Genomic DNA, 23,883 nt, shown 5'->3' with positions numbered 1-23,883 from the left:
TCAGACAAAAAAAGAAATTGTTATCTGCACTACACTCTTGAAGAATATTTGAACTTTTTTCAGCAGATTCGAAGTTCCCGACTAGATCATTAACAGCTCTTTAAACAACATGAGTGCTACTATTAAGTTAGAAAATACGGCCCGTAGAGATGCTTTAATTGATATAGAAAAGAAATATCAAAAGGTTTGGGCTGATGACAAGGTATTTGAAGTTGATGCGCCAACTATCGAAGAAGAACCATCGATTGATGATGCTGAAGAATTAAGGAAGAAGTATCCTAAGTATTTTGCCACTATGGCTTACCCTTACATGAACGGTGTTTTGCATGCTGGTCACAGTTTCACTTTATCGAAAGTTGAGTTTTCTACTGGTTTCGAAAGAATGAATGGTAAGAGAGCATTGTTTCCATTAGGATTCCACTGTACTGGTATGCCAATCAAAGCTTCTGCTGATAAAATCAAGAGAGAAATTGAAGAATTTGGTGAAGATTTTTCGGGAGCTCCAGCTGAAGACGTTGAAGAACAACCTAAAGAAAAGGTCAAGAGGGATGATATTACTAAGTTCAGTGCTACGAAGTCCAAGGCTGCTGCAAAGCAAGGTAGAGGTAAATACCAATTCGAAATCATGTTGCAATTAGGTATTAGTAAAGAAGAAGTTGTAAAGTTTTCTGACCCAGATTACTGGCTTAAATATTTCCCTCCTTTAGTCCAGAAAGATGTTACTGCCTTCGGTGGTAGAGTTGACTGGAGACGTTCTTTTGTTACTACCGATGCTAATCCTTACTATGATGCCTTTGTTAGATGGCAAATAAATAGGTTAAGAGATTGTGGTAAGATTAAGTTTGGTGAAAGATACACCATTTACTCTGAAAAAGATGGACAAGCTTGTTTAGATCACGATAGACAATCAGGAGAAGGTGTTAACCCACAAGAATATACTGGTATTAAGATCGAAGTTACCGAATTTGCAGAAGAAGCTAAGAAGCTCTTCCAAGAAAATAATTTTGAACTTGAAGGTAAGAAAGTTTACTTAGTAGCTGCAACTTTAAGACCTGAAACCATGTATGGTCAAACTTGTTGTTTTGTTTCTCCAAAGATTGACTATGGTATCTTTGATGCCGGTAATGGCAACTACTATATTTGTACTGAACGTGCTTTCAAGAATATGTCATACCAAAATTTGACACCTAAGAGAGGTGTCTATAAGTCGAGTGTACAGGTCAATGGTAAGGCTTTGATAGGTTCTAAAATTCATGCTCCATTAGCCGTACACAAGGAATTACGTGTCTTACCTATGGAAACAGTCTTGGCTTCAAAGGGTACAGGTGTCGTCACTTGTGTACCATCTGATTCTCCAGATGACTATATCACCACCAAGGATTTAATTAACAAACCAGAATATTACAACATTGAAAAAGAATGGGTTTGTGATGATATTATTCCAATCATCAGGACTCAAAGATACGGTGACAAGTGTGCTGAGTTTTTAGTTAAGGAATTGAAGATTCAATCTCCTAAAGACGCTGTTCAATTGGCTGAAGCAAAGGAATCTGCTTACAAAGAAGGATTTTATAATGGTACGATGATTTTTGGAAAGTATGTTGGTTTAGCATCTTCAGATGCTAAATCAAAGGTTAGAGCTGATTTGGTCGCATCTAATGATGCCTTTGTGTATAATGAACCTGAAGGTTCTGTTATTTCCAGATCTGGTGACGAATGTATTGTTTCCTTGGAAGACCAATGGTATATTGACTACGGTGAAGAATCATGGAAATCTCAAGCTTTAGAATGTTTAGCCGATATGCAAACATTCGCAAAGGAAACCAGACATGGTTTTGAAGGTGTTTTAGATTGGTTAAAGAACTGGGCTGTTACCAGAAACTTTGGTTTAGGTACCAGATTACCATGGGATAAAAAATACTTGATCGAATCGTTATCAGACTCAACTATTTATATGGCCTATTATACTATTGCCCGTTTCTTACACTCTGATTATTATGGTGCTAAAGCAGGTAAATTTGATATTAACCCAGAATTAATGACCGATGAAGTTTTTGATTTTATCTTTAATCGTCGTGAAGACATCAATACTAATATTCCAATTGACCAATTAAAGGAAATGAGAAGAGAATTCGAATATTTCTATCCATTGGATGTAAGAGTTTCTGGTAAGGATTTAATTCCAAACCATTTAACTTTCTTTATCTATACACATGTTGCCTTATTCCCTAAGAGATTATGGCCAAAGGGTATTAGAAGTAATGGTCACTTGATGTTGAATCATGCTAAGATGTCGAAATCAACTGGTAACTTCATGACATTGGAACAAATTGTTGAAAAATTCGGTGCTGATGCTTCTAGAATTGCTTTAGCTGATGCTGGTGATACCGTTGAAGATGCAAACTTTGACGAATCAAATGCTAACGCTGCTATTTTACGTTTGACTACATTGAAAGAATGGTGTGAAGAAATCATCAAAAATAAGGACTCATTAAGAACTGGCCCAACTGACTCATTCTTCGACGTTGCATTCGAAAATGAAATGAATGATTTAATTGGTAAAACATATGCTCAATTCGAAATCACCAATTTCAAGGCTGGATTGAAATACGGTTTGTTCGATTATCAAACTGCTAGAGATTACTACAGAGACTCTGTAACTTCAAATATAGGTATGCACAAGGATCTTGTGATCAGATACATTGAGACTCAGGCCTTATTATTAGCTCCAGTTGCTCCACATTTCAGTGAGTATATTTATCGTGATGTCTTGGGCAACAGTGGATCTATCCAATCTACTAAATTCCCAAGTGCTACCAAGCCCGTGGAAAAATCAATTTCAGATGCTTTAGAGTATGTTAGAGACTTATCTAGATCTATTCGTGAAGCCGAGGGTAACGTCTTGAAGAAGAAGAAGGGTAAGCCATCTGAAGTTGATCCTTCAAAGCCTGCAAAATTAAGATTATTTGTTGCTACATCTTTCCCAGAATGGCAAGACAATTACATCGAAATTGTCAGACAATTATTTGAATCCCAATCCTTGGACGACAACAAGATCATAAGGGAAAAGGTTGGTAAAGACATGAAGCGTGCCATGCCTTTCATTTCTTTATTAAAACAAAGATTAGCCAACGAAGATCCTCAAACCGTCTTCAACAGAGAATTGACTTTTAATGAAACCGACGTCATCAAGTCTGTCTTGGCTAACGTCAAGAAATCCTCTGTTTCGGTGGATATTCAAGATGTCGAAATAATCTCCTTTGACAGTGGTGCTAAGAAGGGTACCAATGTCATGACTGGCGAAGAAGTAGAAATCACTATCACTGGTAAGATCATTGACAGTGCTGTTCCTGGTGAACCAGGTATTATGATTAACAACATCTAAGTTGTATAATTTACTACGTAACAATTACATGTTTATCATTTCCTATATAGACTATAATATACTAGTTTTGATTTTGACTAGTCTATTGACTGGATTCGTATTTGTAGTTCCGGTATGAAGTACAAAATCCTTTTTCTATTGTGGTTTTTTTTTTCATACCTGCTCCTGTATACTAAAACTAATAAAGAAAGAAGGAGGTATAGATAAAATATCAACAACGGACAGAGAGTACATACGTAACATAGTGGCATTTCAAAACACCTAGACTAAGTGCTGGATTACTCTATTGAATCTTAGAGACAAGTAAAGGCGTTGAATTTAGAAGCCTTTTCAATATTGGAATAAATAATAAATCCACACACGTATCAGTCAGTGGTGTTAATACTTCAACAAAATAAATAAACATATATAACTGGAGGCTATCAGTATATGAGTTTTAAAACGGATACAAAAATATTACAACAGGAAATCTATGAGTGCTAATAACCAACCATCCTTGTACCCGTTGCAAGATGCTATTGCCAAATTTGACTGTAAACCAGTGAATCCTAACGGAAAACTCTCAGATGTTTGGTTACAAAATGAATATCAAAAATTGTCAATAATATCTGATCAGCTGGGACGCGAGAGCAGAAAGAGAATAAGAAATAGAGAGGAGACGGCTGGTGAAGGGGATGCTTATGACAGAGAAGGAACTGAGTCCTGTGATGACATGATTATCTCTGACACGGATTGTAATAGCCAAATATCGGGGCAGAGTGCTATAATATCGGGTATATCATCTTTCAGAGAAAACGGTTTGGTGCATCCTCCTAAGCGGAGATTAATGAGTGTTCCATCACCAACAAATACTGTTACTCCAGCCGTTACTGAAACAAACAATAGTAACGAAACTTTATTACAGACCAACCAAATTATCCAGGAGCACATAATAGTGCAACCACGTACACCAACTGCAATAAACTCACCCACGAATACTCCTATTTCTGATATTGAAGAGCAATCACAACAATTACCGTTGCCTTCTCCAAGTGCATCACCTGTACAATCTACAGGTGATAAGATTTCTAATTTTGACCCAATAGAACACCAGTTGTCTAATATACCTACAACACAATCGGAGTTAATGGAAATGATGGTGAGCCTTTCCGGATATTTGAGTGAAAAGAACCAGAATCATTTCATATTTAGATTGTTACAGAACACTAATAGATCGTCGTTAAGTTCTTTTAGTGGATTAATTGAAAACAGTCTAAAAAGAGACTTGATAAGTAACTTGCCTCTAGAAATTACTTACAATATCTTGTCACATTTGGATTATAAAGCGTTATGTTCACTTGCACGTGTATGTTCCAACTGGTACAAGATTATTGACAATTCGGGCATCTGGGCACAGCTACTCAAGAAAGACAAGCTCATTTTAAGTGATGGAGCAATAGAACGAGAAATTGCCGACCCACAAAAATTGTTGAAAGAATGGTCACTGAAGTCTGATATTAACGAAGCAAATGTCATGCAGACATTATACAAGAAGCGTTGTACTATATTAAATAGGTGGATGGATCCCACCTACGAACCGAAACGAATTAGTGTTCCTGGACACGGAAGTCACGTTGTGACATGCTTGCAGCATGATGATGAAAAGATTATAACGGGTGTTGATGATAAACTAATCAACATTTATAGTACGAAGACAGGGGAGCTATTAAAGGTGTTAAAAGGCCACGAGGGGGGTGTCTGGGCGTTGAAGTATACGGGCAATACGTTGGTGAGTGGATCCACAGATAGAACTGTTCGGGTGTGGAACATCAAGACAGGAAAATGTACTCATGTATTTAGGGGACACACTTCTACTGTGAGGTGCTTGGATATTTTACATCCAGTGAAAATCGGAAAGAATGATAATGGAGAAGATATAATATTCCCAGAGGTTCCATTACTAGTCACCGGGTCTAGAGATCATAACTTGCATGTTTGGAAATTACCATTAATGAATGAAGGAGAAGAAGCTGAAGATGATGTAGTTGGACAACAAACCTACGATAGCAATGAAATTGAGAATCCGTACCTAATTACCGTGTTATTGGGGCATACGCAATCTGTGAGATCGGTTTCTGGATACGGTAATATTATTGTATCTGGCTCTTATGATACAACCGTTAGAGTTTGGGACCTTCTTGATAACGGTAATTGTAAGCATGTTTTAGCTGGCCATGGAGATAGAATATATTCTACGGCATTGAATTTCCATACTAAGAGATGTTATTCTGGATCTATGGATTCTTCTATAAATGTATGGGATATTGAAAGTGGGAAACTATTACACACATTAGAAGGACATAGCTCTCTTGTGGGGTTGTTAGAATTGTCAGAAGAATACTTGGTATCAGCAGCAGCTGATTCAACATTAAGAGTCTGGAATCCAAAATCGGGAGACAATATATGTAAGTTAGAAGGACACAGCGGAGCCATCACCTGCTTTCAGCATGATAGTCTTAAAATTGTCAGTGGAAGTGAAATAATGTTGAAATTGTGGGATATTAATAGCGGAAAATTTGTCAGAGACCTACTTGATGATATCACAGGTTGTGCATGGGGTCTTTGCTTCGACAATAATATATGTACTGCTGCCGTGCAACGTTGTAGAAATGACACAGATGAAACTTTCATCGAAATATTGGATTCTAGCGGCCCATAATCTGATGCAAACTCTTTAATATTTCTATCACTGTAGGCAATTGGGAGGACCGACTCTACTACTACTACCAAAGAGCTAATTGTTATGTTTATTCATATATAAATCATTGAAAAGGATTGATTTGGTCTATAGTATATAGTTATATCTGGTCACGTGAATGTATATTGAGGTTCTTGAAAATATATTGGACATAAACCTGTTAGTAGTAACGATTAGTTCTAAAAAACTCTAAGAATAAACAGCAGAGCAACATGGCAAAGAGACCAGTATTGGAAGACGTCTTGGATGATGAGATTGATAACATGGACATGGATATTGCCCAATTTGATCCATCACTCAGAACTCCAATAGCACCAGTACAACCAGGACCTCAAATTACAAGATCACAAGATCAAGAACCACCATTATTTCCTAATTTCCCACACCCAGAGCAAGACAAGAGTGTTGAGCGTAAAGATATTGTTGATCCTAACAAGTTTTCTGCGGAGGAAAGAGCTGAATTAAAAAAATTTCAAATAATCTATCCATGTTACTTTGATAAATCAAGATCGCATAAGGACGGAAGAAGAGTATCAGAGTCTAAAGCAGTGTCGAATCCATTAGCAAAGACTATATCAGATGCGTGTCGTCATTATAATTTACCAGTAATGTTGGAATTAGATAAGACACATCCGCAAGACTTCGGTAATCCAGGTAGAGTAAGAGTATTAATCAAAGACAACAATAAAAATGGTATGCCAGTCGATTCGAGATTTAAGACTAAAAGAGCAGTATTAAATATCATAGCTGACTACTTGAAAACGCATCCAACTACGTTAGCTAGCATTGGACCAAAGAGTGGTATTCCATTACCAAGTGAATATGAGACCGGTTTCGAACCGGGTGAAATACCTAAGGTCAAAGGGTTCAAAATGAATACTATTGTACCTGTTCATTCTGAGTTGACTATCAAGCACCCAATGACAAAGAGTATTTATGATCCTGAACCAGAGCAGCCACAGGTTAAAGCTCCACAAGCACCTAAACAACCAAAAAAGAAGGTTATGAAGATTAGAGGTTAAATAGTACCATTTGCTAAGATAATTTCGTTGTATTTATATACATATATAAAATAAATAATAGTGTGAACATGTTCGACATCAAACTCCTGTTTACAATGCTTAAGCATCCTTAGGAGCATATTGCTTTCTGTAAAATTCAATAGAACTCAATTCTTCTGGTGTAATCTTGTCCTTTAAGTGTCTAACAATATCTGACAAGGATACGATTGAAATAACAGGAAGGCCATATCTTTTCAGGACTGCTTGAGTGGCCGATAACTCGGAGTCAGCTGTAGTCTCTTGCCTATCTAAAGCAATAATAGAACCAATGACTTCACCTTTTCCTTCTTTAATAATGGCAAAAGCTTCATTAATAGCAGTACCTGCTGTCATGACATCATCAATAATCAAGACCTTCTTTCCCGAGAGTTGACATCCTACAATAGATCCACCTTCACCATGGTCCTTCTTTTCCTTTCTATTGAAGGAATAGCCAACATTACCGTATGTTTCAGGATCCAATTCGGCTAATTTAGCAACAGTGATAGCAGTCAATGGAATACCCTTGTAAGCAGGTCCGAAAATGATATCAAACTTCAAGCCAGACTTAATAATAGCATTGGCATACGAAGTAGCTAAGGCTGATAACAACTTACCAGTATTGAAGAACCCTAAGTTAAAGAAGTATGGCGATTGACGACCTGATTTTAAGGTAAAGGTACCAAATTGCAATGCTTGGGATTCTAAAGCAAGGTCTAAAAATTGGGCTTGAAAATTTTCCATTGTACTATCGACTTTTTTACTAACGTTCTAAATTGTTCTTACAAGATTGCTTAACTCCTCTTATAAAACCGCTAAATACCAACTGAAATGAAAATATTCAACCTTTCTAAAAGAGAAGAAGAGAGAGAAAGAAAGAAAAAGAGAGGGAAATAATGAATTATCTAATTTCGATGTAGCGCAGATCCATGCGCTTAAATATAATGAAATTTTTCATTCGCATCATCACTATCTCTGTTTGTATTTGGATAAATTTGTATAGATAAGCTAATTGTACATCAAATTTATGTTATAAAGAGGCAGGTTTTCGAACTTATCCGAATGATAGGACTCCGTATTAGCTAATAACATGTCTACAAAGAAAGAAAGAGAAGTTATTCTTAACTCAATCGAAGATGAATATAGGCACGATCTTTCGCTTCACTTATACTCGACGTTCCTATTCCACCAAATAAACCCTCTTTTTCCTAGACGTAACTGGGCTAGCTGGCCATTGCCATTCGATCGAGTTCCTGACCCTCGTTCAAGTAAAACATTTGTTGGTTCAGAAAATTGTATAGAACAATTTGATGACATAGATCATGAAACTAATGTAAACCGAGAGAACGAGCTAGATATGAGAGAAAGTGTATCTACAGACGATGAAGATGAATCGGAGGATACAGGAGATGATGATGAGGTATCTGTGAAAGACGAAGTAATACACCAAAATAGACACAAACGGTATACTAGGATACGATCGGTTGCAACTAAGGAAACACTATCAAATAGTAAAGTTGATATCATGATAGAACTACACGCATTGCTAGAAAGGAAAATACATAGCAAACTAAAGAATGTTGCAGATAAACAAAACCTAACTATGAGTGCTGATGTCTCATCCGCAATGACTAATGAAGTATGCAAAAAATTGGCAAATAAAGTTGATCATCTTGTTAACAATATTATCAATTTTCAGAAGCAAGGGAAAACAAGGTTGTCTTCCAGTCGTCCATATCCACGTTTGTTAAACTGGCAGGATATTTTATTAGCAGGGCTTGATGTCGATGAATCACACAAAAAAACATTGGACAGCACAAGTCATGCCAATCTTTATCAAAAATGTGAAAGAATTTTTGATAACCCAAAATACACATACGAATATGATGATAACGAAGAAGAAGGAGACGACGAAAATCAGAGTAATGATGTACCTGATACATATGTGATTAACCCTGAACAAGGAGAAGAAGAATCTACGTTAGATACACTGAAGCAAAAGTTTAATTACTCAGAATATCTATCAAAAGTAGAAGAAACACATCGTGGGCTTATAAATTATAAAAATTTTAAACAAAGGATGCTTAAAAACCGAAATCAAGAGGATAAGTTACGAGAATTAAAAAAAGCAATATTCATGAGGAAGTTAAATCTTCAAACCAAATATAGTAACATAGATTGGAGCAAGACGAAAAAGCGACCAAAGATTCAAGGCCGGAAGGCGCCTAAGAAATACAGGATACAAAATGAGGACAAAGACTCCCAAAAAGAAGATGCATTAGCGCATGGTGGAATACTGTTAACGGCAGACGATTTTACAGTAAATATATAATTAAATGAGCATTATTAGTATAAAAGTATGAAATATTAAATTATTAAGCATTAAATTAGTAATATAATTAATGAGTAGATATCATTAATTCTTCTAGAATAAATAAAAAATGAGACATGTGTAAAATAAATCATCATTCATGAGGCTTAGTTTCTCTTCTGAAAGGTACTAGTGATTTCGGTTTCGAAAATGACATCCCAGAATCTACTTGTAACACCGAAACCCATTTCATAGTTTTTGTAATGGTGTTCCAAGTGGTAAGTTTTGATATCTTGCAAGAATTGAGGTAATTTGGTATGGTGAATAACGTAATGAATAACATCATATAAAATGTATCCTAAAGTTCCACCAGCAAAACCAGAACATGCCATGTAGAATGGGAATATAGCGAATACTAATTTGTAGAACGGGTATGCTAAAAGGACAAATAAAGTTGGTGGCAACACTAATCTATATCCATCCATTGGCAAATAATGATGGACACCATGCAAAAGGAAATGGAGTGTAAGTGCAACGGGATGCTCAGGTAAATACCCATCCAAATGGAACAAAAACCTGTGCATACAATATTCAACCAATGTCCAAACAAACAATCCCATAACCCAGAAACTCAACGCAACCAATTTGTCTTGATTGACAAAACCAACGTAGAAAATGTAGAAGTTAGGTGGTAACCAAACCGCTGGTACTACCCACCATGGTGTCAACGAAAGAGGTTCTAAGAAATTGCCGAATAACGGCGCTGACCCTTTCCCATAATGTCTAGGTCTGTGCACCTGGTCAAGATAAAACTCCTTCGAAAAGGTACTGCACAACATCTGGGGAATCAATGGTTTGTTCAAGTCTAAAAACTTATGCTTTTTAATATCTTCTTCATAATCGGTTTGAATCGCTAACTTTTCCGCAGGTGGCAAACTATCGTGGAACTCATAAAGATCAACAGAACTGGAATCTTCTAATCTAACTTCCACTGGTGTATTGTTCTTATTATTTAACAATTCTCTTTCTTCTTCGTCGGTGGCTAAGTATCCAACCAACATTTCATCATCCAACATCTCGTATGCACTTTCTGAATGTTCATGGGAAATAGTGTCCGCCATAATTGCTGTAACATCTTTTCCGGCGTATGGTAAGATTATATCTCCTCCACCCGGGTGCTGATCAATAAATCCACTAACGTTGTAAACTTTTCTGTTGTATAAGGTAACCCAGCAATCATTCTGTGTATTATGCTTAACAACCTCGGCACTAGCTAATAAAGGCAAATTTCTAGACATCTTATATGAACTTGACTTTTGCCAGACTTGTTTCAATAATACTAAATTCTAAACTCAATTCTATATTAATATTCCAAAGATTTCCTATATATTGAAATGCAATGGTGGCCTGACTTATTCGTTTATTTACTGTTTAGCGAAGCCGATCAAAAAAACAATAAAAAAAAAAAAAATCAGGTGAAAAGAAATTAATAGGAGTAGTATGCGCGGAATTCAATATATACATGTATTGATGAGCCTTCTTAAGTATGTAGTATTATTGACTATATAGTATTTGTACGTATTTGGATCACTTTGAGGCGTAAAGAGTAATCCCCTAATTTAGTATTTTCTAATAAAATGCATGCTTCTCTAATAGTAAATATAATAACCAAAAATAAACTGGGAATGAACAAACTCATTCGGTTTCCGCTCTAGTTGCAGAAGTATTACTAAGGTCAACAATGTCTAAATCTATACTGACTTGATCCGAATCTAGTTCATTTTTTGTTTCTTCTAGTTCGTCGTCGGACACCATTAGGTCGTCGGTTGCGAAATTCAATTCTTTTGTATCATCAACTACCTCTGTAGTATTTTCGGAGCTATTATTTAATTGTTCCAAATGCAAAGTGTGGTCAACCAAGTTAAGGTAGGCATACATAAAATTGGACAAAAGAACTTGTTCTCTGAGCGATCTTTTGGGATTGGCCAATTTCAAATGTGATAAACGGTAGATAGCCCTTTCCACATGGACGGGAAATCTATAGTCCAACATGACCAATGTAGACTGGGAAGGAGGAGGCAATGGGAAGCCAAACGCGGAGTCGGTGAACTCGATGGGTTGATTGGCCTTGGAGGTCCTCTTGATAGACTTTTTCAATTTTTCCTGGATGTCAAGGGCAGAACGCGACACTTCCTTCTCTTCGTCTGTTTTGACTTTAACGGTCAGTCTTCCCAGATCATCTACGTCGACCTGATCTGGTTCTCCTTCCGTATCTTGTTTTGATATCTCAGTCTTTACATGATCTGATTTGCGAAGTGCTTTTTCCTTTCGAGACCCCAATAGATTCGTCTTGATCTTTGGTTTTGTTTTTTCCGTTTCCCTTTCTTTACCTTTTGAATAATTCATCAACGTCTCTTCATCATTTTCCGTTCTCAATTCTGAAGACCGCTCAATCTCCTTCTGCTTACCTACGTCAAGTACATTATTAGGGCTATATTGAGAATCTCTTCCTGAATCCTGTAAATTCTTTGTCTCACGAGAGGCTTCGGGTTCAAGTAAATCTTCTGTACTACTCCCTTTATCAATCAGCGATACTAACGAAGTCACAGATGTAGATTTCAATGATTGAAGTCTCTCTTTTTCTTTCTCATGCATTTTGTTTCTATTCATCTTCTTAAATATTCCTCCCTTTAATTTACCTTGTAGATTCTTTTTGGCTTCAGAATCTGATTCGTAGTCTACAGTAACTCCTGAATCTTGTCCAGGTTTAGTCTCCATATTCGTGACATCAGAAGATGAAGATACGGATGTAGACGAATTCGATCTTTTCTTCTTAAAGAACTTGCTAATCATATTTTCCTTTCCAATAGAACCAGAAGGCTTAACATCATGAGCCTTAGGTACTTCTTTAACTATCTGCTCTTGCTCTTGTCTCTTCTTTGTTGGAGTCTCAGGAGTTGAAAATGACCTGGATGGCGATTTTGCTTCTGGTAAGCTTGGTAATTTGTTACCATCACTTGTTGAAAAACTAGCCGACCTTTCTTTCAACCAAGGCCATGATTTTTTCTTCTTTAAACTCTTCTTAGACTCTGAAGTATCAGAATTGAATGAGCTTGATGAATGATTTGGCAACAATCCAAAAGATTTTTTATTCTGTACTTCACCAGCAGGTGAAGCTTGAGATATAGGTTCATTTGATCTGGAAATAAATTCTTCGTCAGGTATATCAGCAATCTCATTTATGAGAGGCTCTTGATCAATCGCAGATAATTCTATTGCATCCTTGTTTTCGTTTTGGTCAAAATCAATATCAAAATCGGTTGCTTTTAATAACTCTTCATTATTATCATTCTTTTCTCTGCCGATAAATTCGGAAACAGGCTCTTGAATAAGTTTTTGTTTCGGTGAACTGACAAATGGGTTGGCTTTCCCATATTCTAAATCACTCTCTACATCGTTGATGTTCGTGATTTTCTCTCTATTAAGTTCCTTCAAAACATCCTTCTCGATACCTAGGCTATCTTCATAGCTTATATTCTGATACGAAGCTTCGAAACTGAAATCTGACTCATTATTGTCACTGCTTTCAGGTAAGTCACTATCAGAAATGGAACGGCTCTCACTGGAGGCTGGTGAATCAATCTTTGTTAAGCTTTCCTTAAACTCATTTATTTCGGACCTTAATAAATCAAGGTTTTGATTTAGTTGAGTAGATTTATTCTCAGTAATGTTATTAGAGGGTTCTTTAGAAATTTTGATACGAGGAACCGACTCCTTTTTAATTAAATCAGTTTGAGACACAAGCTTTTTACCTTCCAGACGTGTCTTAGGAATTTGCAACTGAAATACATAATTGTTGGATTGCAGGGGAATTTGTTGTGCTGAATTGTTATTCCGCCGACCATGAGATCTATGGTGATGCTTTCCGTTGTCAGACCGGTATTGATTTTGTGGGGGTGGAATCTTTTGCTTATTTATTGTGTGAGATGGGAATGGTTGAGTGGGAGGCGATTGTATTGGACGAGCCTTCTCCTTCTCGAAAGACTGTATTGACTTGTTTCCTGAGCCACCTGATGAAGATCTAGACGATGTTCTTGAATATCCTTGCTTCTGAGGTAAACCATATTGATCCTTATGACTTTTAATATGCGAAATACGTTTTGCAGTCAAATTATGTTGACTAAATTTATGCGTGTTGAATTGTTGTTCAAGTGGAGAACTTGACGATGCAGAATTTGGATATGGCGAATCGTTCGATGATTGTGCTTCAGGCGGAACGTTTGGATTACGATAACTGAATAAAAGTTGAGAATCACGAGCATTACGCTGTTTACTTTTTGACTTATGTTCTGGTTGCTTAGGTAAATGATATTGATGTGTAACTGGCGATTGCGAAGGAGAATTCAAATTATTTCTTAATTCAGCTAGTTTTCCTGCCTTGTTATTCTGTAAGCTAGAACCGGACGCGGATGGATTAGAAAGCTTTCTATAATCCAACCTTCTACTTCTCTTTAATGAAAAATCATTTGGACTGAATTGAGATTTGGGCATTTGATAACTCTGATGTTGGCGAGGAAGTTGTTGTGTGTGTTGTTGATGTTGGCTGGAATGATCATACGCGTATTCCTGCGGTAATCTATTGACTGTTTTACGAGAGGTTGGTGATTCAGGGTCAACAAATGCTTTATTCTGTGTAGTGTCTGTTTCTCGTCTTCTAGTTGAATTATTTGGAGATACGTGAGGAGGAGATGATAGTTCATCAAATGCTTGCTTTTCAACATCAGTGTAACCTAATGAAGAGCTAGATAAGGTACGTGCTATCGTCACTGCATCAGTTGAGTCCATCCCTGCTATTCTTGACAAATTCTCCAATTCAAAACTTAAGTCACGCAATGATGGGTTACTAAATCTTTTCTCTTGATAAGACTGCTGTTCCGCTTCAAGATTATTGTTATTTTGAATGTTCTTCTCTGGAGTTTCCGGTTCAGATGGATTTGTTTCTTCCCTGTCATCTGCTAAAAAGGAAGACGAAAGAGAAGAGTGTCTACTTAATGAATTTTTTCTGCTCAGTTTTCTCTCCATAATTTCTCCCACCGTGGTTTTAACATGGATTTTGAATTGTTCTGGGTCAACTTCGGGATGCAAATTGGCCGGAACCCATAACAATGTTTCCGTATCCAACTCCTGTTCTTGTTGTGGCTGATCTGAAGCATTGTCTTCTACGGTTCCCTGGATCTGAAGCATAGCATCCTCGGATGGCGATGGGCGTCCCTTGAGTGATGAATTATGGGAGAGAGACGAGCTCCTTCTCACCTGCAGTAATTTAGGCGGGCTCTTGTTGGCCAGATCATCGTTCTGCTGCTGGTATTGGTATTGGTATTCCATATCTTCAATCGGTAAGTCGGGATCGTAACTCATCATGTTACTTATAGACAAACGCTTCAACGCCGCTACCATCTTCTTCTCCTGTTCTATATCCTTCGCTGCCGATTCATAGCTCCTAGTCTGGTCTACTATTTCATCTTCAGACATGATCAACGTATTGTATTCGCCTCTTCAAATGGTATTTTCACTTTCAGTTTTAATAATACAAATTTTTTTAAGATTATGCATCAAACTATGGCGAAATGATACTGGACTATTTGGATCGGGATATTCCGTGTTGTTCGTCTAATAATAGCTGTTAGTTCACTATTACGCTTATGCAAAAAAAATGTTATATTTCAAAATGTGAGCTATTCTGGACGATTTTGAATATAGTTTAGAGAATGAACTCTTATTAAATGCAACGAGTGGCGAAACGCTATAGAATGGGCTTTTAATATAGCTTATCAATACGCTGTTATTCGTCAACACTATAGAATAATAAATCCTTTGCTTCAGCTTCTTATGGATAATTTGAATGGTGATCTACACGGTAAGTTTTTGAAATGACACAAAACTCGTTTTCTGAAATTCTATCGTGTTATTTGTGTACTGTATTTATATGTCAATATGAGACATCATAATAGCTTGATAAAGCCACATATGCCAACTATAAGAAGTAAATAATAAGTGATAGTCCAGAATAAAGGTCTATCAACCGATAAATTTGGAAAGCCCATCAAATTACAAATGCAATGCACAACTATGGGGCACCATAAATTGTTACCAGTCTCCAAGAAGAGATAGTTCGATAGCACGCCAAATACCGTGGTATACATCACCTGGACTACCACAGTAAGGGCGGCGGTTGAAAAGTCCACATTCCTGTTCTTGTATAGGTCGTAGCCGTGATGGACATGAGCAACACCAAAGAATAACGGCGTGAGGAGAATCTTTTGAAGATCGGATATGGACTCGAATGGCTGTAAAAGTGTTAGGAGGACGGATCTGTAGATCAATTCCTCTGTTATGGGGGCAAATATGTGGTCACGGACACCCCATATCAGGTAGAAGCAATCGTAGAAGTCCTGTTGGGCGATAGATGCGTCAAATTGGATCTCCCAGGGGTAGTCTAGGATGGGTCCCATATAGAGTATCAGAATCAACTTGATACTACGAAAAATGTTCACAATATCGGTTGCAAGATGGCCGCTTAACGTCATTCCCGGTACGAGCCCAAACGACCATATCACAGAAATATAGCTGGGATAGCCGCCCATGTATGTCAACATCATTGGTAGCACCAAAATAAGTATACTACAGAGTGTAGTGATTCTCACAATGCGATGATGAATGACATCCGGGTTGTTTCTTTCTATACCCTTAATGTGTTCTGGTACTCCCACATGAATTGTTGCCACATACGAGATAGCTACAATGATACATAGGACAAATGCTTTTGTTATAGTATACATTGGCGCTGTATGTTTTATACTTCCAACCTCCTGTTTGTTTGCTTATAGATTGATTTTCGTTATTTATTATGTGCAGTATACTGAAAAATTTACACCAATACAAATAATGGCTTTATTTCTGACTCATAATCTTACAGTGGAACTCTCCAGATTTGGTTTGTTTTGATAAAAATTAGATTGAAAATTTTCCAGCTGAGAACCAAGTGTTGTTAGTTATTATTTCATTGGTAGCGAAATATGGCATTACTTTATTTATCTACCAGGTCTAGTTTGAAAAAGACTGGTGCTAGATGTTTATCTTCATCCAGTATACTTTATAGAGGACAGAATTTGACCGAGAAGATAGTTCAGAAATATGCAGTTGGATTAGCAGATGATAAGAAAGTCTTCAGTGGGGACTATGTTACCATCAAACCAGCACACTGTATGTCTCACGATAATTCATGGCCGGTGGCTACCAAGTTTATGGGACTTGGTGCAACTAACGTGCACGATAACAGGCAAATCGTGTGTACTTTAGATCATGACGTTCAAAACAAGTCAGAGAAGAACTTGGAAAAATATCACAATATCGAAAATTTTGCCAAAGAACAGGGCATTGATTTCTACCCGGCAGGAAGAGGTATCGGGCATCAAATTATGATAGAAGAAGGGTATGCCTACCCATTAAACTTGACTGTTGCATCAGATTCGCATTCTAATACATACGGTGGTATCGGTTCGTTGGGTACTCCAATCGTGAGAACGGATGCTGCTTCTATTTGGGCTACAGGTCAAACATGGTGGCAGATACCTCCTGTTGCCAAGGTTGAATTAGTGGGTCAGTTGCCAAAGGGTGCTACTGGTAAAGATATCATCGTTGCATTATGTGGTATTTTCAATAATGATGAAGTGTTAAACCATGCTATCGAATTCACTGGTGAAGGTGTGAAGAACTTGTCTGTTGATTATAGATTAACCATTGCTAATATGACCACTGAATGGGGTGCTTTGTCTGGGCTATTCCCGGTGGATGAGACTTTAGTTAATTTCTACGATGAAAGAGTTAAGAAATTACCTCAACCACATCCAAGGGTTAATGAAAACACCGTTAAGAATTTGAGTGAAAACAAGGTAAACTCCGATAATGATGCAGTGTACGCAAAGCACTTGGTTGTCGACTTAAGTTCGTTATCACCATACATCTCAGGTCCAAACTCTGTTAAGGTTTCCACATCGTTACATGATTTATCCAAACAAAATATTAAGATCAATAAGGCGTACTTAGTTTCTTGTACAAATTCAAGACTTAGTGATATCAAAGCCGCCGCTGACATTATTAAGGGCCATAAAGTAGCCGAAGGGGTTGAATTCTACGTCGCTGCTGCGTCTTCTAATGTTCAAAAAGATGCTGAAGCTATTGGAGCATGGCAAGACATTATTGACGCTGGTGCTAAACCATTGCCAGCTGGTTGTGGGCCATGTATTGGTTTAGGAACTGGATTATTGGAAGATGGAGAAGTTGGAATTTCAGCCACTAACCGTAACTTTAAGGGTAGAATGGGTTCTAAGGATGCATTAGCGTACCTTGCATCACCAGAGGTTGTTGCTGCATCAGCAGTCTTGGGTAAGATTGGTGGTCCAGAAGAGTTACAAGGTAACCCTGTTCCTACGAATCCTGAAATTGTTAGATCCATAACATCCAATGAATCTACTGAAACAGTCGACCCAGATGCATCTGGTAGCTCCGTTGACGTTTTAGATGGCTTCCCTCAATCCATTGAAGGTGAATTGATCTTGTGTGATGCCGACAACATTAACACTGACGGTATCTATCCCGGTAAATACACTTACCAAGATGACATTCCACGTTCCAAAATGGCTGAGGTCTGTATGGAAAACTACGACTCAGAATTTAAACAAAAGACCAAGGCTGGTGACATTATTATTTCCGGTTACAACTTCGGTACTGGTTCCTCAAGAGAACAAGCAGCCACAGCCATCTTGGCAAGAGACATGAAATTGGTCGTTGCCGGATCTTTTGGTAATATTTTCTCTAGAAATTCTATTAATAATGCATTGTTAACATTGGAAATTCCTGCATTGATTAACAAATTACGTGAAAAGTACGCACAATCCAACGAATTGACCATCAGAACTGGCTGGTTCTTGAAATGGGACGTCACCAAAAATCAAGTCACCGTGTCTGATTCCGAAGGCAACCTCATTTTGACCCAGAAAGTTGGTGAATTAGGTACCAATTTGCAGGATATCATCGTCAAGGGTGGTTTAGAAGGATGGGTCAAGGCTCAGTTGAAAAACTAATATATATAGGTATAATCAATATTACATAAATCCGAACGTCTCAACCGTTAGAATGCATTGCCCGTAGGAATTTATCTCGACCTCGGATAACCTATAAAGTAGCCCTGTATATATATTATATGCAGTCTTCCTATTAGAAGTAGAAGATAAAAAAGAAGGGGCGAGCTGGGAATTGAACCCAGGGCCTCTCGCATGCTTGTAGTAATCAATTCAGTTTCCTAAATCGTCGCCCAAAGCGAGAATCATACCACTAGACCACACGCCCGATACTTGAAGGTCAAACTGTGTGCACTAATAGATTATGCCTGGCTTCATTCAGCTCTCAAGATTCCATGTCGTACTGCATACTTCACGTTTCAAAGCTAACCTACTACGTCAGCCATTAAACGTTGGCAGCTAAACTAAGACTACTAATACCACATCGTGGCATATTACTACGTTGTCCCTTAACTCATACACGATTTCTTGTCGTAGTTGCAAGCCCAGGGGCCATGGTCAAATCGGTTCGTTCGTTGCAGCTACCTACCAAGTCTAGCCTCAATTCGCGACAATAAATATTATTAGCATTATTCATTAACTATACATAGGGCAATCAACTATCTCTAACTGTAGATCCCCCGTCTCAATTTATATTATTATACAATTTATGTTTAAATGATGTGTAGACTATCTGATAGTTGAACGACACCTTCTCGGTGAATTCACCAACAACATCCGTCAAATTTAATAGCAACACAACTGCATTGAATATATAATATAGTAAAGTGTCGAGCAACAAAAACCCCTGGTCTATAGCGTTATTTGTAGAGTCAACAACGGCAGATGCAATAGATGTGTTTCCATGTACACTTTCTTGCATTTTATTTCTGTATTCTAACACTCAATTCTTTCTAGTTATATATTTGAAGTCATACAACTCAAACTTTGTATTTCTCTGGGGATATTAGTATAGATATAATGTATATATAAAAACGTATATAGATAAAATATACGATGATCAAAACGAGGATGGATGTATATTTATAGTATTTATTTGATGTTGCAAAATTCATGACATTAATATCGCTAGTAGTGTATAGCCTAATTTGTAGCACTTTTCATATGAGAAAATAAACCCCATTGAAACGTATCTGTGACTGAGATTGGATATGCAAACAAAATGATGACTTGATTCTAGACTCCCCTCCCAGCCTAATTGTTCTCGCACATAAATCCGAAGAATAACGTAAACAAGTCCACGAATTATGAACGTCTATTGCATTAATTATTTGTTCTATTCCAAATAGTCATGTACGGATTCGCTCGCTTGAATCAAATGTCAACGGAGTTAAAGGTAAGGATATAGTTTGTTTTCATCTCCGTGTAGAACAAGTTCCAGTCATTATTGTTGTAGTTATTAATAAGTAGCGAGTTATTAATTACCTTGGACAATTTGACTACTGAGCGTAAGCTCTCTTCAAATGTCTCTGTTTCCTGGGTGCTGGCCTTCGACTTTAATTTTTTGTTCAAGTTGAGCTTGAGCACATCAATTAACTTTGGAAGTAATTCGTTATTGTATATCAAAAAGTTGAAATCCTTGTTTACCAAATTAACCAAGTTGATAGAGGACAATATGACGATGTCGGTTTCGGAATCAGTCAAACCTTTGTTGACTATATTGAGGCCTATCTCGTAAATATTAATATTGTTCGCTTTGAGGAGAGAGTCGTCGAATAATATGATAGTGTATAAAAGCTCATAGCACAATTTCCTTATTTCCAACCCCTCATCGATCACATACTTGTAAGGCCCCATGGGGATGATTTTTTTGAATTCATCTTTGGCACTTAATTCGTCGTAGAGCAACGGTAATACCCTATTGGGTAAGATAGGCAACAAAAGCTCGGATTTATTATGCAATCCCGTGAGCAATGTCCCAATAAGGGCTTGTTTGATTTCGATATTGGAAAGCGTCAAGAATTTCAAATTGTGGAGGAGCAATGTTGATAATATGTCATTATTGCTTTCTAGTTTATACATTAATTGCTTCAAGATGACAATTATTGTATAAATGATTGATTCGTTGGAAGCCGAATCAACCTTATCAATAAGGTTGCTAATGTACTCGTTATTTACTAAGCACATTCTAGATAATACATCACCAGATAGTCTTAATTCCGATGTACTACTAATTACTTTTTCGTCGTACCTACTAATAGTCTTCCAGATTCTATCCCAAATTTTCAATAAGATAGAATTGTTCAAATTGTCATTCTTTAATAACTGCTTCATCGATATTAAATTCAAATCTCTTTCATCCTGGTTATCCTCGTAGTTATCTAATAACAATGGTAAGTCCTTATTTATGTCTTTGACGATAAGCAACCCTATGGATCTTGATGATGCTAATCTTATGGATTCGTTCAGGTTTTTCAATAATTGTAAGAAACTGGCTAATGTAATCAGTCTTAATTCTTTTTGTGAACCTATACTTCCTAAAAATTGAATATCGAATAATATTTTATCATTAGATATAGAAATGTCCTTATTAATATAATGATTCAATTCTACTTCTGCTTCGTCTATTTTATCTTGCAAATTATTCTCAAGAGTAATGATTGATAATGTTTTGGCACTGATAAATAATTTTAAGTTAAGACTGGTCATAAAAATTTCACTTAAATTCTCATTGCATAATTTTCTTGACAATTGTTGAATCAAAAATTCAAAACTTGTTAAATCAAAATCATCAACATCTGTAAGTTTCTCATTCATGATCTTGATCATGCCTTGGAGAAATTTATCATCAGTTTGGCAGTTTGTTAATATTCTTCCAATAATGTTGAATAACAAATAAAGCTGAGTATAGTCGTTAGTAGATTCGCTAAAATTTACTAAAAGTGATAACAACTTATTAGCTTGATCGTCCTCCAAATTATCAATATGCTGAATCTTAGTAATTATATCTAACAACTTCAATGATATATAATATAGCGAATCATCAGTTGATGAAATAAATGCAATCGATTTTGCAATCAAAAAGTTAACGAAATCAATCTCCTTTAAATATCTCCAAAAATTCTTACACTTCTTATTAAAAATTTTGATCAAGCTTTCGATAGTTACCTTAACAGTCACCTCGTAATTCAAGCTTTCTTTCAAAATATCGGTAGTTTTTCTAAAACTGTCTTCATTTATTTCAATATTGACATTTAACTCTGATAAAGCCGAAATGGACTTCTGTCTTAATTCACTAGAATATTGTTTATCGTGACAAATTTTAATGATTGAATGGAATAATTTTTGGATTTGTGATTCAAAAAAGTTTAATCTATCAATTCTTTTGAAATTTTGAAATATGATTATAGATATATTAAGACTTTCCATAATAATATTGTGGTAAGACGTTTTGTTATCAATAGACATAGACAAGTCACTCAAAATATAATTAACAAAATTCTTCGAAACCTCATTTATGTCATTATTAAGAAAGATTGTTTTATATAAACTCAAGTATTCCATATTGCCACTAGTTTTCAAATTTAATCCCTTAATTGCATTAAAGATTTCATCCAAAAATTCTGTTGATAAGTGGTGATTTGTAGTTATCAAACTTTCAATTAACTTGAGAAAAATTGGAAATCTATTAATTTTCTTGCTCACAAGCAAGTTGTTGAAAATCTTATTCTCTAAAATAGGCGTCACATCTCTAAAGAGTTGGCTTATTGGACTATTTTCAAGAGTCATGCTCACATCAGAACCACTTCTCCCTACTTTTCTAGAATTAGTGATAACTTCATTATCTGCAGATGTGCTATTAATTATCGTAATTAAAGTTTTGATACTATCGTTCGAAACAATCTCATTTCGATCATTCATTGCATCGGTCATGCAGGGAATTAGCTCAGAGTAAACTAATGGTAAAATTGTCGGATATCTGCTTGTAAGCGTCCTAGTTAAAATAGCAGACTTATTTCTCAATTTCCATGAACAATCATTTTCATAATCATCATTATTGTTGATATCATCCTCGTCATCCGAAAATTCGATCTCTGATTCTTCATCCAAATCAATATCATTATCATTGTCAAAATTAAGCGGGTCATAGCTAATAAATGTTTGAATCAATTTAACAGTATCATTCAAATATGCTTCAAACAATTCGAGCGGTAAAGCATTAATTAAGTCATTTATCGTATTTAAAGCAATCTCCCTAATTAAATTTTCTTGAATCATTAAATCAAAGTCATAGTCTTCCACATCCAATTCAGTTTCCAAATCCTCCACTTTCATATAAGTGATAGCAATCTGAAAAATATGTTTGATTGTCACCCCGTAGAATATTGAACCATCATAGCCATCATAAGTCTGCACTGATTTTAAGATTACGGAAAACAAAGATAACCTCAAGTTTATTGAATGTGAACTTTTAGGCAATGAGTCAAATTTGGAAGATATTTGTTTGACTAAATCATTCAAAATATTGCATGATGATTCAGTATTGTCGAGATAATTCAATAAAAGATCAAATGCAATGACGGATCTTTTACCAATAATATTTTCTTCTTCAAACGCTATATTCATCGTCGTATGCAAAAGATTGGTAATTTCTTCGTTTGTTAAGACAAACCCTAGGTTCTTGATCAAATCAATTAATAATTCAATAGAATCGATTGTGATTACATTATTAATCAATTTTGGGATGAATGAATCCACAATACTTCTTGAAAGTCGATTAGAAAACTTCGAATTCGTATTAAAAATTGACCTCAATGTCATATTTGGAATTGACGTTGTAATTTTCTTATAGTCTTTATGACCAGCTGTATTTTCTTTCAATATTTCGTCATGTAATTGATTTAATAATTTGAGAATGCTTTCGGATGATATAAACCTTATAACCGGGGCAAACGACTTTACTGCCTGACTCTGAACATTAGGGTTAGTATCCTTTAGTAATCTAAATAATAATGGTATGAAGCTCTCAATACTTTTAGTAGAAGCTGCCGTAGTAGGTTCATTTAAATATTTCTTAAAGTCTTCTAATGCCATAAATCTCAAATCAGGATCCACATCAAGTGCTTTGTCCTTCAAGGAATTGAAGTTTATTTCAGGCATTGTTCTAATAATAATCTTTTCTAGCACTTGAAAAAGGATCAAATATACATGATTATCAACACTTTTCATTTGACCACAATCCTCGCGCTCGTTTGTGAGTTTACATCTTTTAGTACGCATGAAGTAAATTAATTATATATACATCTATATGACTCATTAGAACATTAATC

The 23,883-nt window shown here is 36.2% G+C and overlaps 11 protein-coding genes and 1 non-coding gene across 12 annotated transcripts; 5 read left to right on the top strand and 7 right to left on the bottom strand. All coding sequences in view use genetic code 12, as the record gives it.

Annotated features, from left to right (window-relative positions):
• Positions 1–109: 109 nt before the first annotated feature.
• Positions 110–3,385, top strand: DEHA2F07414g (DEHA2F07414p; the record flags this gene model as incomplete). Its single annotated transcript, XM_002770718.1, has 1 exon — positions 110–3,385. The coding sequence occupies one exon, from the start codon at positions 110–112 to the stop codon at positions 3,383–3,385; it is 3,276 nt and encodes a 1,091-aa protein (XP_002770764.1).
• Positions 3,386–3,857: 472 nt separating this feature from the next.
• On the top strand, positions 3,858–6,083 carry DEHA2F07392g (DEHA2F07392p; the record flags this gene model as incomplete). The annotated part of the gene is made up of 1 exon (XM_460679.1): positions 3,858–6,083. The coding sequence occupies one exon, from the start codon at positions 3,858–3,860 to the stop codon at positions 6,081–6,083; it is 2,226 nt and encodes a 741-aa protein (XP_460679.2).
• Positions 6,084–6,334: 251 nt separating this feature from the next.
• On the top strand, positions 6,335–7,144 carry DEHA2F07370g (DEHA2F07370p; the record flags this gene model as incomplete). The annotated part of the gene is made up of 1 exon (XM_460678.1): positions 6,335–7,144. The coding sequence occupies one exon, from the start codon at positions 6,335–6,337 to the stop codon at positions 7,142–7,144; it is 810 nt and encodes a 269-aa protein (XP_460678.1).
• Positions 7,145–7,243: 99 nt separating this feature from the next.
• On the bottom strand, positions 7,244–7,906 carry DEHA2F07348g (DEHA2F07348p; the record flags this gene model as incomplete). The annotated part of the gene is made up of 1 exon (XM_460677.1): positions 7,244–7,906. One exon carries the CDS (start codon positions 7,904–7,906, stop codon positions 7,244–7,246), a length of 663 nt encoding a protein of 220 aa, XP_460677.2.
• A 346-nt stretch (positions 7,907–8,252) lies between these two features.
• DEHA2F07326g (DEHA2F07326p) lies at positions 8,253–9,494 on the top strand (the record flags this gene model as incomplete). The annotated part of the gene is made up of 1 exon (XM_460676.1): positions 8,253–9,494. One exon carries the CDS (start codon positions 8,253–8,255, stop codon positions 9,492–9,494), a length of 1,242 nt encoding a protein of 413 aa, XP_460676.2.
• A 146-nt stretch (positions 9,495–9,640) lies between these two features.
• DEHA2F07304g (DEHA2F07304p) lies at positions 9,641–10,771 on the bottom strand (the record flags this gene model as incomplete). Its single annotated transcript, XM_460675.1, has 1 exon — positions 9,641–10,771. The coding sequence occupies one exon, from the start codon at positions 10,769–10,771 to the stop codon at positions 9,641–9,643; it is 1,131 nt and encodes a 376-aa protein (XP_460675.1).
• Positions 10,772–11,168: 397 nt separating this feature from the next.
• On the bottom strand, positions 11,169–15,005 carry DEHA2F07282g (DEHA2F07282p; the record flags this gene model as incomplete). The annotated part of the gene is made up of 1 exon (XM_002770717.1): positions 11,169–15,005. The coding sequence occupies one exon, from the start codon at positions 15,003–15,005 to the stop codon at positions 11,169–11,171; it is 3,837 nt and encodes a 1,278-aa protein (XP_002770763.1).
• A 470-nt stretch (positions 15,006–15,475) lies between these two features.
• Positions 15,476–16,312, bottom strand: DEHA2F07260g (DEHA2F07260p; the record flags this gene model as incomplete). Its single annotated transcript, XM_460674.1, has 1 exon — positions 15,476–16,312. One exon carries the CDS (start codon positions 16,310–16,312, stop codon positions 15,476–15,478), a length of 837 nt encoding a protein of 278 aa, XP_460674.2.
• A 237-nt stretch (positions 16,313–16,549) lies between these two features.
• On the top strand, positions 16,550–18,616 carry DEHA2F07238g (DEHA2F07238p; the record flags this gene model as incomplete). The annotated part of the gene is made up of 1 exon (XM_460673.1): positions 16,550–18,616. The coding sequence occupies one exon, from the start codon at positions 16,550–16,552 to the stop codon at positions 18,614–18,616; it is 2,067 nt and encodes a 688-aa protein (XP_460673.1).
• Positions 18,617–18,773: 157 nt separating this feature from the next.
• On the bottom strand, positions 18,774–18,881 carry DEHA2F07216r. Its single transcript has 2 exons — positions 18,845–18,881; positions 18,774–18,810 (listed from the first exon to the last, which is right to left on the bottom strand). It is a non-coding gene; the product is annotated as a tRNA-Pro (tRNA).
• A 357-nt stretch (positions 18,882–19,238) lies between these two features.
• DEHA2F07194g (DEHA2F07194p) lies at positions 19,239–19,475 on the bottom strand (the record flags this gene model as incomplete). Its single annotated transcript, XM_460672.1, has 1 exon — positions 19,239–19,475. One exon carries the CDS (start codon positions 19,473–19,475, stop codon positions 19,239–19,241), a length of 237 nt encoding a protein of 78 aa, XP_460672.1.
• Positions 19,476–19,927: 452 nt separating this feature from the next.
• Positions 19,928–23,782, bottom strand: DEHA2F07172g (DEHA2F07172p; the record flags this gene model as incomplete). The annotated part of the gene is made up of 1 exon (XM_002770716.1): positions 19,928–23,782. The coding sequence occupies one exon, from the start codon at positions 23,780–23,782 to the stop codon at positions 19,928–19,930; it is 3,855 nt and encodes a 1,284-aa protein (XP_002770762.1).
• Positions 23,783–23,883: the final 101 nt, after the last annotated feature.

The sequence above is a fragment of the Debaryomyces hansenii genome (assembly GCF_000006445.2).
Source record: "Debaryomyces hansenii CBS767 chromosome F complete sequence".
NCBI lineage: Eukaryota > Fungi > Ascomycota > Pichiomycetes > Serinales > Debaryomycetaceae > Debaryomyces > Debaryomyces hansenii.
This window is presented reverse-complemented; position numbering and strand designations above follow the sequence as displayed.